This window comes from Styela clava, chromosome 5, assembly GCF_964204865.1.
Source record: "Styela clava chromosome 5, kaStyClav1.hap1.2, whole genome shotgun sequence".
Taxonomy (NCBI): domain Eukaryota; kingdom Metazoa; phylum Chordata; class Ascidiacea; order Stolidobranchia; family Styelidae; genus Styela; species Styela clava.
The window spans coordinates 17,484,897-17,498,195 of record NC_135254.1 but is presented as its reverse complement, the minus strand read 5'-3'; the positions used below and the strand labels follow the sequence as shown (position 1 = coordinate 17,498,195).

Genomic DNA, 13,299 nt, shown 5'->3' with positions numbered 1-13,299 from the left:
GAAAATATATACTTAAACTTTTGAGTCATTTCATAACTATTATTACTATACTTGATAATTATTTTGTAATCTTTTATTAAAACTATAAATTGAAAGCTTTCACGACAATCACTTCAACGTCGATTAACCAACAACACTATAATTATCATTGAATGAAAGACAATTTCGGTCAAATTATATTGTAAAAATTTGGCCATGGAATCTGCCCAGTATTATAATTTTTAAATACACTGATTTTGAATGAAATGAGGATATAATATCAAATTATACTATAAAAAACTTCCTGTGAAAAGTTATGAACAAAATCATTTTTTTGAAGTATTCAAATACTTTCTCATATGAGAATTACTTAGTTTTGTTATTTTAGTAATTTAGGTACAAAAATGTGGTTTACTTAACTTTTTTAATTTAATTATTAACTTCTTCGTAATTCTTTATTAATAATAAATTTAATTATTAACTTCTTCGTAATTCTTTATTAATAATAAATTTAAATCTAATCCTGATTTACTATATCACTTACATCCCAAGCTCTTGCGATTTTTCAACAAAAATGTATTTTTGGGTTTTGCTGAGCCGAACACAGCCACATCCCTTGACCATAGTTGGTTGCGAACAGACTCTTGGATTTGTGGATCCAGTTTTACAGGGGAGACCAGTTTTCTTCTTCTGTATAAATTAACAAGAACTTTAATTTATTCGACTGTATGGATTGTAATAGAAAAGACAGAGGGGTGAGTGATACCAGTGATAGCTATAGTTCATGCAAAAGTTCAACGAGCAGCAGTCTTCATTACGAATGAGCAATATAGAAATACCAAATCCGGGAGATTCGAATCCCAAAGTATTCCAATTTAAAAGGATCCGATAATAGGATTCGGTTTCCGCCTCTTCGGCGCCAAGTGCTAATTTTTGTATTTCAGATTTCAAATTAATAATCAGAGACAAGCAATTCCTCTTGCGACGAAATCTCTCTCATTTGATCATACTTGTGTCTTGTCGCAAAGAACCCACAAAAGCGACAGACATCAAACACTGTAAACACTGTCTTTTGAATTTAATTTCTAATTTTCTAATTTAATCAGCAGAAACCCATGCAAAACAAAACCTAAAAAATCTGTAACTGAACACAAAAAAAAATGAATTTGACAATGAGACCTCGTATAGGTTCTCATATAACAATTGGAACATCATTGTCAAATGATGCACTTACAATCAATATATAGATATAGTGCTTCAAAAATGATATCAGCAATTATTGGTTAATTATTGAATTAACACGTTCAAAATATTAACAAATATTTGTTATTAAGCAAAGTAATTCTACCCACTTGACAGTGGTGATTACGTGATCCGAAAGATTTCCAATGCTAACTTGAGAATGTGAGATCAAATCATCATCTGATGTTTTACTTTCTTGCTGACAAGATTGAGAAGAAGGCGATATACTTTGAATATCACTTGATGCTGTTGGTGTTGCTGTCTCCAACCAATTGTTAACCTGGATAATATACCAAATTAAATTTTGAAAATAAACAGAATTAAAAAGGAATTAAGGATTTTAATACAATATATCTATTATTAATGCAAAAAACTGAGTGCGAGTGAAATATCAATCTATTTCATAAAAATTACCGTACTTTTTGTTCATCTGCATTTAGAACTGGGATCATGAGGTGGTCATACATGAGCGTTAAAATTACCATTGCGAGAGAGCATGGATGGTATTATTACACAGTTAAGAATGTTACAATCGTCAATGTTTATAAAAACAAGCTCACATACCATATTGAATAAATTTTAGGATATTTGCTTGTCGAAATTTTGGCGCTCCAGAAGTACGTGTACCAGTATGGAGGTAACTAATTTTTTTTGTTTACTTTACATCAAGTTGTACCCTAATACTACAGGAGTACCAAAAGCATGTTAAAACAAAGTAAGTTTTCCCCTTCAATTTATCATGATTTATATTACAGAAGGTAATGAGCCGTGAGTTTGGAAACTTCTAATTTTGAGATACAGCTTGCCGGTAATCACTTTCATTTCCTAAGTTATTTGCTGAAAAAGAGAATCGCAAACCTATAGAATAATAGTTGTTGCACTCCATTGTATGTCAAACAATAGTCAGAACATGATATTTATATTTATACTCTATTGCACCAGGAAATTGTAGCATTTAATAATGTTACTAGTTATGAGAGCCACAGATGTGAGTTTACAAATAATTTTAGTCCAAAATTATGCCTCAGAAACATTCATTGCATTTCAAAGTTTCATTTTGCAGCAAAAATGTGACTTAAAATATTTTTTTAGTAAATCCCGAGGAAAAATAATTGATGATAGCAGCTGAAAACTCAATAAGTAATATTATATAGAGAAAATCTTAAAAAGCGAAAACTATATGAAAGTGAAAGTAAATGTGTTTCGCAGCACTTTCCAATTACAACTGCAGAACGTCATACATCATAAATTTTTCACACTTTTTTTGCTCCATATTCAAATTTTTGATTACTGGTAAACCTTACTTGTTTTCAGACTCGTATGCCACAATCTGAGTTATTTATCTGACTAATACAATATACAAATACGAGAAAATTACCTTTTCTTTAACAGTTTGCTGGCTTGCATGTTCTTTTATTAACACTTGTTTATCTGCTTCCGGATAATCTCCAGAGATGGATGAAGCAGAAGAAGAATCAGATAAAAGTCTGCGTGCTAATTTACCATCTAAAAATTACATTCAGTTATTAAAAAATATGCATATAGGTACAGTAAAGATCAATCCCCACAACAGTAAACTGCAATAAACTCATCAACATAGAAATATGCAAAACCATTGACAATATATAATACAATCAAAAGTTGGACTGGAATTTTAGCAATCCAATAAAAGCTACTACAGTTCCAATGAAATGGCAAATACAACTAGCTCATATAAACCGCCGAATATTTAATATTTAGAATATTAACTCTAATCGAATTACCGTATAGTATATCCTCATATAGAAGTCGAGTTTAAAACTCAAAACAAATTTGACAAACTAAGTGGTCACCTTGCATGCGCATAACTCCAATCGCATTGAAAATTCGGTTTATACGCGCAGAACTCTTGGACTGAAAAGATCTCTTTGGGAAGTTTTACAGTGGTAGTGAGGATGAATTTGAAGGATTTTGAGAAATTACTATAAAAATTCAGCTTAGCTGTTTCCATGACAGTGTGAACTTTAAAAGAATAGTCTTATCCTGTCACACCAAATAATATTGAATGACATTTCCATTGATACATCAAGTTTACTTCTCAGGTTGTAAGTGGGCATTTGCAAAATTTTATCAAAAATACATCAGGTATCAATTGAGTATTTGTGAAATTTGTAAGTCCACTCATCTGCAATAATTAACTGGTAGGCTATTGTATTACCAAACTACTACGATAAATACTTTGTTGAGTCCTAATAAAAATCATATTTCCAAACAATTTTAACAAATACCGTTTCGTTGTTTTTTCTCTTTCGAAGACTGATCTTCTATTTTTCCTGGTGATTTGGCTATTTTTTTCAACTTTACTTTATTACACTTCTCCTTCACAGCTGAAATACATAACATGAATGCAAAAACATGACATAATAAAGAAGATAGAAATCAAAATCGAGAACAGAAATGTTTTATATCTAGTGACAAATCTGATTTCTAATTGCTTGGTGTATGATACTGGAAATACTTTTGTACTAAACCGAATTTGTCAAAAATAAATGGTTCATTCAAATATATTCAAACTTTAATAAGATACAGGAACTTCCTTGAATCAGGTATATTACACAGAACGCTGTTTGGCAGTCAACACTCAGAAAAACAACCTCATTAAAAATATTTTAATTTAATCAGGTTTGTTTATGAAACAACAGTGCCGGTAGAAGTTTAAGTGTAGGCAATAAAGCCCAAATGCACTACCTGATCCACATATTTTGCACACCGGCTTATAAGGTGCATTATCGTCTTTTGAGAAAAAAGGGATCCAAAATGCACCCTTTGGTCCGTAAAATATGGTACTCACCTCTCTGTTTTGAAAATAGGATAACATTCCGGAATTGCTATTAAGTAAGATTGAAGTAATGGACAAAATGACAGTAACATAAATCAGTGAATCAATATGGAATACATGGCAGGATCATTGAGTGTATAAATTTTCAAAATGAGATAATTTTCAAGTTTTAAAATAAAGTCATAAACCTACCTTTTTGAGGTGAAACTTCAACTTTCTCAATAGTGAGAGAATGCTGCTCAACTTCTTGCACCATTTCTTTAGCAAGTTCATATTCAATTTCAGGCGAATGTGCATTATTGTCTTTCATAATTGGTGACATATTTCCTCGTTCCCCATCGTCAGTCATCTGTTCTCCTCCTCCATCTGTTAGAACCGGTTCGCTTCTAATTTTTCTTGATTTTTTCAGTCTTTTACGCAATGGTGCGACCAATTCACCATCACTGACAGGCATTTTCCTTTTCTTAACATTAGATTTACCAGCCTTGTTTTTTTCTTTTCTCTGTTTTGAATTTTTCTTCTTAGTCTTATCAGTTGGATATGTTCTCTGACTATTGGGAAATTCGAAGATATCATGAGCAATTTCAGTAATATCAACTGAATGAAGATCGTTGTTATTATTATCATATGAAGTAATTGCAGAGCCGTTAACAAGTTCCTTATAATTACCATTACCTTTAGAGAGATTTATGGTGGGTAACTGCTGCTGGTCTTGCCCTGATGAAAGCCCATTTGTTTTTGCTGTAGATCGCACACTAGTGGGAGTTCTAAGGATTTGGGGGGCCATTGGAGAGTGATGCACATCTACACTCACAGTCACTCTATTCTGGTTCTTGATTTTTTCAATGTAGCTTATTTCTGCTGCTGCTTCGACCCTAATACCTGCAACATAGGTATGGTCTTCAGCTATATTGTCCCTGGCAGATCCATTAGGCATTAAAACATCTTCATTTTGTATTTCTGGTGCCCCTGAATTGTTTTGGGAAAGCGGTAAGCCAAATGCTGGTATTGGAGACCCCAAATCTGGTAGGGTAAAACCTTCAGGAAGTTCAATATGGCCATTGCTGAGAGAAGGGTTGTCAAATTCTTGAATGTTTCCAGTAACATCTTCCCTTGTACTTTGACTCAATGTAACTGGCATAAAAGATAATATGGATTATACCATCAGAAAAAGATCATTGTAAACAATTGCGGGCATGATTTGAAAATTAGATGACATTTTAACAAAAAAAGAATTTTTTAAAATAAAAGTATGTTGTTCAGAAGCAGTGTTGCAGTTATCCTGAGCTGTTTTCTGCATAAATAGTAGTTCTGAATTCTTAAAATATTTGAGCATGATCAATGAATTACAATTACCAGATCTAAAAGGACCAAATCCATGACTAAAGGTTCACATGGCTCTCTCTACATTACATTACTATGAGGCAGTGGTGCTTGACATTGTATGGCTTGTGGCCCCTTTATGGAGGGTCGTATTATGCTCGAAAAATTTAGGCTCAACAAAGTGAAAATACCCTGAGAAATAACCCTATCAAGCATTGAAACTAGAAAGAACGGGAATTTTCATGCAAGGTGAAAAGTATCGCGCTTAGCATTGTGGCATCCAGCAACTGCTCTGTGGCTCATCGTTTGGAAATCGCTGCTATAATAAAGCCTTTTGACTTTTTTTAATATTTGACATAAATTATTAAACTTTTAGAATATTAAATCAATCATATTTCAAATTTTAATTTCTTTCCATAATAACGTTGAACAGAACAGTAAAGTATAAATAAATTAAACATACAAGGCAATCCAGCTTGTTCTTGAACTGTGTTGGTAACTCTGTTTACTGTTGTTATAAGAGAATGAAGTTGAAAAGCTTGTTTCAAAGATCTGTGTTATAAAACAAATAAAAATTGATCTGAATCGCGCAAAATTTGAAAAGGCAACATCAAATGGATAAAAAATAGGTAATAAAAGTCACATGACATTGAAACATGCACGAGTACAACGAGGTATAATGCATTATTTTTGGGATGGTAGCATGTATCAGCGATAAGCACCACAATATAGAAACGGTCAGCCTGGTGGCCTAATGATTAAAACGGCAAACTAGTCTTAATTGTGTTGGCATCACAGATTTTTTGGGTTCAAATCCTATGTCCACCATATCATGGTTAATAAATAAATTGAGTATGCAATGTCAAACCCAAAAGATTATTCATGCACAGTCCTGTAATTCCAAGACTAACAACCATATTTGAAGACATCATTTATCACGGTGAATGCAGGGCCCTCCTAAATAGACAATCTGACACCTCCATGTCGCCATGAATCGACAAACCAGTACTGTGCCACCATAAATGTCACCGATAGATTCCTCGGAAAACAATTTACAGAAGCATTAAATTGCCGTCAGGAGTGAATTTTCGTCATGTGACGGCCAGTACAAGTCGCAATTGATTCACAGATTTACAATATTATTTATTGTTATGGGGACATCTTCGAGTGGAAGAACTGTGCCCTTTGTTCTACTGCTGTACTAGTATAATTAGATACCTTGTGCCTGCATGCACAGGGACTTGTTCGGAAATAAAAATTATATAAAAACAAAAAAACAATAATTAACTTACCTTTGTCTCACAGTTTTTTTACAAAGTGGACATGGAATTTCAACTTTTCCTTTCAATGCTTGACGAATACAGTAGGTGCAAAAATTGTGATTGCATCTAAAAATAGAAATAAAGGTTACATAAATAGGTAAATTCCTATCCAAAGGTCTAATCCCACTAAATTTTAAAATTGCTCAATGTTGCTGGCTGAGTATGGTACAGGAAATACAATGACAGAATGAATATAACAAATGCACATACCTCGTTGTAACTGGGTTCTTTAATGTGCTAAGACAAATAGCACATTGCACAGACTTCTCAAACTGTGACAATACATTTTGTAGCACATCCATTTTTCTCGATTTTGCAGTTTTGTAATGAAGGAATAAGGTAGCAGAATGTCAGCTGCACAGCTGGGGATAGTAGTTACATTAAATTATTTGTCAGTTTGTGTAACAATAGCAGAATAAATCATTCAACTACAACCCACATTCGGATACTGGCCTAATCATTGACAGATTGTAACGTACCGTGGAACAGTAAAACCTGCATATACTAATTTAAAACATTTGAATTATTTAACTGTAATCTTGTCAATTACTGGTACCGCATCATTGAAAAGTAAACATATGGTAGCCTACTGCGTATCGATAGTTAATTCAATAGTGGTGGTGGCCTAGCCCTAAATGACAGATAACAGGATAACGAAACATTAGTGGTGGTAGTCTAAAAGAGAAAATCATAAAATGGCTACCATATAGGATTCACATAGAATAGGATTCACATGTGTCAGCTAGCCTATATCCGCACTAAAATGGCTATGTCCCTTCTAAAATAGTGATCCCAATACCGGTATATTCCTACTAAAATGGCTACCGGTATGCCCCTAATAAAACAGCCATGTCTGCTATGTCCTTACTAAGATGCCTATAGCCTTACTAAAATGGCTAGCCTATGTCTGTATGTCCCTTATAACAAATTGTCTATGTCCGCTATGTTTCTACTAAAATGGATATGTCCGCTATGTTTCTACTAAAATGGATATGTTCGCTATGTCTCTACTAAAATGGATGTGTCCCTTCTAAAATCGCGATCCCTATATGCTCGTACTAAAATGGCTATGCCCCTACTAAAACAGCGATGTCCGCTATGTTCCTACTAAAATAGCTATGTCCTTTCTAACATCGTGATATCTTCCAACTAAATTGTCTATGCCTAGGCTTACCATAGGCCAGAGGTGACGAACCTGCGGCCCGCCAAGGACTTTCGTGCGGCCCACGAAGCATTCAGGCAATTCAGTGTACCGGTATGTTTGGCGTCACAAACCTCCAAGAACTGTACAGAGAGAACGGGACGCAAGTGTTACCGTATTCATATTACTGGCAACAACACTATTTCCAACACATCTATTTTTTTGGATCATCGATACCTCTAACAATGGATCAAAATGACCATTGTCGTAGCATAGTTACGCTCTCTTATCGGCAAACGCTTGCGGTTTAATGGACCTTTCCCCGAGCATCGACTTCCTTGTTTACTTTGTGACATTGGCCAATCAGCAAGATGCAAAAAGTGACGTAACAATGCCCCCTTTTGGCATCCGCTCAGACACTTGTCTCACTCAGACAAATTTTCAAGCGTGGTTGTAAACATTACCTCGATCGTTTTCGCGTTTTTGAACTCTATTCGTTAGTTTTCAGTTGTGTTTCGAAAACTTAAATAAAAATCAGATAATTCAATGATCACTATGTCTTCCTAGGAGTTTTGATTTAAATGCAGTAAGAAAAATTAGTGTAGAAATAGCTGTGATACCCTGGCCTGAAACTCTTTACCGGTACTTTTAAAAAACAGATTGTTGTGTGCGATGAATCATAATGATGGTTTGAAACACATACCCCATTTTACAGGCGCCAACTCGCAAAAACACTCCTAAAATAGCCCTGAAAATTTTGCAATGGTAAAGTATAGGAAGAATTTTCCGGGGGTCAAAGGTCGGGGAAAGGTCCATAGAGAAGGAGTAATCTCCCACTATGAAAATGTGATATTTTTGTGCACGATACACGTGATATTTGAAAGTAATAAAAGGTTTATAACTTCTGCTCAATGATTAAAACAATGGTAGATCTCAAAAAAATGCCTACGTTTCAAAAATAAGTTAATCGTGATTAGAGGGATTCGTTTACAATTTTTGTATTCGAAGGTCTGCGACATACGGATCTTTTGTACAAAGCCTCCATCACTAATGCAAAATGTGAAAAAAAACTACGTTCTGAAATAACAAATTAGTAACTATCCAGTTGCGGTTCGAGTTAGGAATGATTTGAGATTTTGAATTCCCGACGCAATCTGGATTCTTAGCCCCCACCCACCCTAAAAATGTAATTGAAATATAATTTACATTTAATTTTGAGAGGAGGCGGTGGTTTTTTATAAGGAATCTTTGTACAAAGAATCCCGAAATAGTTTCCGAGGCATTATCAACCAGAATTTTGCATATTTACGCGACATAAAATGTCATGGAAGAAGATTCGATAATGCGTAGGTTGATATTACCATTGGGGGAAAGGGTAAATCGTAACGAAGCCTAAAGTTTTTATGCAACTGTCGACGCAATTAGGCAGGCCACTCGTGAAAAGAGCCCACTTTTTCGACAATTAATGTTTTTTACTGTTATGTTGTCGGTTAGCGATTTTGCAGTTGTGCAAAGTATTTCATTGGCGACCAATAGGAGTCTATTTATAATTTATTATAAATTAAATATAAGTTTATTATGCGGCTGCGTCGACAAATTGGGAACATTACTATGATGAAATATCACATCAATCCACGGCCATAAAAAGTGTTTCCAACTGCCCGATTATACTTAGTTTTGATTCATATTTTTGCGATGTTACGAATTAGTTTTACAAATATGATGTTCTTGCATCATTGACTGTCTCTATCACAAGATATTTATATCAACGTCCGAGAAATCCCTAGATCTACTATAAAATATCAAAGACTACAATTTATTCCAATCAGTACATTTAAAATTGATTTTGCATTAATACGCAGGTAGTAGACTTTAAACTTTCGTGTTAAAAATGCTGTGGTATTCGAAAGGAAATTCGGATCTCGAACATCCGAGCCGAGCGTCTATATTGCATTATCTAATTGAATAACACCAGCTGTATGAATGCCGTTGTTCGTTATGTAGATGAAAATCGACAGGTATCATACGATAGTACGACTAAAAATTGTGCGGCCCGCTCACTCAGCGGTGACTGATTAAATGGCCCGCGACAGCAAATGGGTTCGTCACCCCTGCCATAGGCCAACACTAAAAGGCTGAAGGAAGAAACGGATGCAGTGGAAGTTGAATGGTTACCCAAAGGTGAAAAATTAAAAAACACTAAAGAACTGAACACTAAAAGGAAGAAGTGAATAAAATTTCATTCAACAAATAATGAGGTGGTAGAGGTCACTAAAAAGCTGAACACTAAAAGGAAGAAGTGGATGAAATTTCTTCCGACGAATAATGAGGTGGTTAGGTCACTAAAAAGTTGAACACTAAAGGGAAGAAGTGGATGAAATTTCCTCCGACGGCTGGTGTGGTGGTTAAAATCCCTGAACGTCCCGCTTTAGGCGGGACAGTCCCGCTTTTTAACGTCTTGTCCCGCCGTCCCGACAAGTCAGCCAAAAGTCCCGCTTTGGCGTTCAGCCATCAAGCATACTACACGAACATATTCTCGGTACTGTTGTTTCTGTGTAGCGCAGCGCTAGCCTACTTACTGAAGGTGAATGCGTTTGTTTTGTTGTTTCCCGCTAACATTGTTAGAAAACGTATCGCATGTAAAACCAATACTAATTATTCTAAATTCGAATTATTTGTACCGTTAACGTCCTTTTCTATTTCTAATTTCTTTATATTTTTCGAACCGAACCCGATATTTGGACAGAGAATATGCGCATGAATTCTCGATGATAATATGGTCAATGAAGACAACCAGGATAGCTTTAAATGTAGGCCTATGTAGTAAAATCGGAAAATGTAAAGTTACATTATCACAGCTAAGGGGTCGTTGTCTTCAGATGCGTCCTACTTTGAAGTCACAAAAATATGGTAACCCTATGACTATGCCCCAACTGAAATGGCTATGTCCACTATGTTTCTACTAAAATGGATATGTCCGCTATGTTACTACTAAAATGGCTAGGTCACTTGTAAAATGGCTATGTCTCTTTTAAAATCCCGATCTCCATATGTTCCTACAAAAATGGCTATGCCCACTATGGCTATATTCGTACTAAAATAGCGATGTCCCTACATGTCCGCTACTTCATACTAAATTGGATATGTTCATTTTAAAATCGCGATCACGATATGTTCATAAGGATCAACTGACGAATCTCAACCCCACCCTCTCCCCCCTGGTCCACCAGGTCAAATAAAGGATCAACTGGTATTGTTGGCTTATGTGGGTTGGGGTAGAGGGATATTCTTCAGTTGGGAAACGGGATCAACTGAAGAATCTCCACCCCAACTAAGACCGACTGAATAATTTCCCCCAGGTGAGTCCAACTGAAGAATCTCCTCCCCGGGCGGGTCCGGAGGGAGGGGCAAGTCTTTAGTTGATCCATTCATACTAAAATGGCTATGTTTTTATTAAAATAGCAATTTCCGTTATGTCCATACTAAATTGCCTATGTCTGTTATGTCCATGCCGAAAAATGGCTATGTAGGCTACCTTATCAAATCGCAATCCCGATAAGTTCCTACTAAAATGGCTATGTCTCTACTAAAATTGCAACCCTGATATGTTCCCACTAAAATGGCTATGTCCACTATGTTTCTACTAAAACGGGACATAGAGGATATATATCACTGTTTTAGTATAGGCATAGCGATTATGGCCATTTTAGTAAGAACATAGCAGATCGCGATTTTAGTAGGGACATAGTCATTTTAGGAGAGACATAGCGGACATGGCCATTTTAGACATAGCAATTTTATTAAAAAGACCTAAATTTTGGAAGGGGCATAGTCATTTTAGTAAGGACAAGGCAAAAAGGCTATTTTAGCAGGGACATAACGTACGAACATAGCCATTTTAGTAGGAACGTCGCTATTTTAGTAGAGACATAGCGGACACAGCAATTTTATTAAACATACCCCGGTTTTTGAAGGGACATAGCCATTTTAGATTTTAGTAGGGAGACGACCTTTGTTTTATCTGTTAAATGCTGTCATGTGATATTATTACCTTATTTGGTATTGGGGGTGCTGTGACACTGTCGGTTCTGTTCTTTTGAGGTGTGCTGTGGTTGGTACCGGTACTGTACAGTGTGGTTGGTTTTCGGTCGGATTCTGGTCATGAGTGTCTGTGGGAGTGCCTCAGGTCTCCGGTGGGTTATCAGGGATGTTTGTTTGTGACTGCGTGATGGGGATTTGTTGGATGTTTTTATGCTAGACAGTAGGCTGATATTATTGTTTCAGTACAGTGCCATTGCAGTTATTTTAGCGTTGTATTTTTGGTTGTTGTCGGGGAATTAGCTATCATCAGTACTGTTCAAAGTGTTTTTATTGTGTATATTCTGTTTTCTTGCATTGTGGTGTCTGGTACTTGTCGCTTTATTGTATGCTTGTCGTTTTGTTTGGAGTATTTGGTTGTGTTGAGATTGTTAATTAATAAATAAAATAGTATAAATTGAAGTGAATATTGAGAGGAAACTTGACGTCAGATCATATTGGAAGATATTCTTAACTTGGATAATTATTTCATAGACTGTCGGTATGCTACAGTAGAGACAGAGCGAACGTAGCCATACTAGTAAGGGCATAGCGGACATATGGGACATAATCATTTTAACTACCCGCCTAAAAATATCGTTGCGAGCAGAGTATTGGGGAATTTACGAACAGTGAGATCAGATTAGGAATATCGCATTACAAACAACAAGGCCGCATTATAACTACTACTCTATTTGTAAACAGAAGCAGCAGTGATCCGACTTAACTTGGTACTCGAATTTGCCGAGACTCAGACTAGTGATATGTCACAGTAATTTAAGATTTTCTTTTTGCCGTGGGTATCAGATTTTTTGGTGTATATGGGCTTATTAGATTGAATACAGGTATCGTATAGAAACGGTCCCATCCTCTGATAAGAAGCTTCACCGTAGCGAAGCTCTAAAAAAAATTTTGTTTGTGACCTAGGTCCCCTCTAAGCCTAGGGCGCGCCATTGCGCAGTGCCACCAGACCATTTGCGCAGTTGAATTATCATTCTCGCGCACTTACATTACAACATTACGCTTTCAAATCGTGGCTCCGACTCATATTTTCTAAGGCCCAGCTGGGAATGCCCGTTCCACGCTTTTATATGTAGTTTGCTTGCCACTGTTCATTGTGATATCACATACGTGTCTCTTCCGTCCAATTACCTTGAATTTTTTGAAATCATTTGGAAAGGGTTAGTTTTAGCCGAACCTACAATGCCAGGAATGGAGGGAACACTGGTTGTGACATCACACAAACTTTAAGGATGAGACGTAATATTTACCTGCTGATATATTTGGCCATAAATCAATCTACGCTGAATATAGTAGTGAAGTACTTTTCTGATATCGGGAACAGCGCATTACAAAATTGAAGTCGCAGTAGAAATGGCGCCTTATAGTATATATAG

General features: G+C 35.8%; 1 protein-coding gene across 3 annotated transcripts in view; it reads right to left on the bottom strand.

The window, feature by feature from the left end:
• Positions 1-7,232, bottom strand: part of LOC144422720 (uncharacterized) — a 33,339-nt gene extending 26,107 nt beyond the window's left edge. Inside the window, exons 1-8 of one of the 3 annotated variants that reach the window (XM_078112463.1) lie at positions 6,895-7,232; positions 6,655-6,750; positions 5,826-5,914; positions 4,232-5,173; positions 3,489-3,587; positions 2,600-2,727; positions 1,332-1,501; positions 524-669 (exon numbers count right to left, since the gene is read on the bottom strand). In XM_078112463.1, the coding sequence (XP_077968589.1) occupies positions 524-669; positions 1,332-1,501; positions 2,600-2,727; positions 3,489-3,587; positions 4,232-5,173; positions 5,826-5,914; positions 6,655-6,750; positions 6,895-6,986 (1,762 nt within the window). In that variant the 5' untranslated portion in view covers positions 6,987-7,232. The remainder of the gene's footprint in view (positions 1-523; positions 670-1,331; positions 1,502-2,599; positions 2,728-3,488; positions 3,588-4,231; positions 5,174-5,825; positions 5,915-6,654; positions 6,751-6,894) is intronic. The other 2 variants (XM_078112462.1, XM_078112461.1) reach the window with 2 other exon arrangements.
• Between the last annotated feature and the right edge of the window lie 6,067 nt (positions 7,233-13,299).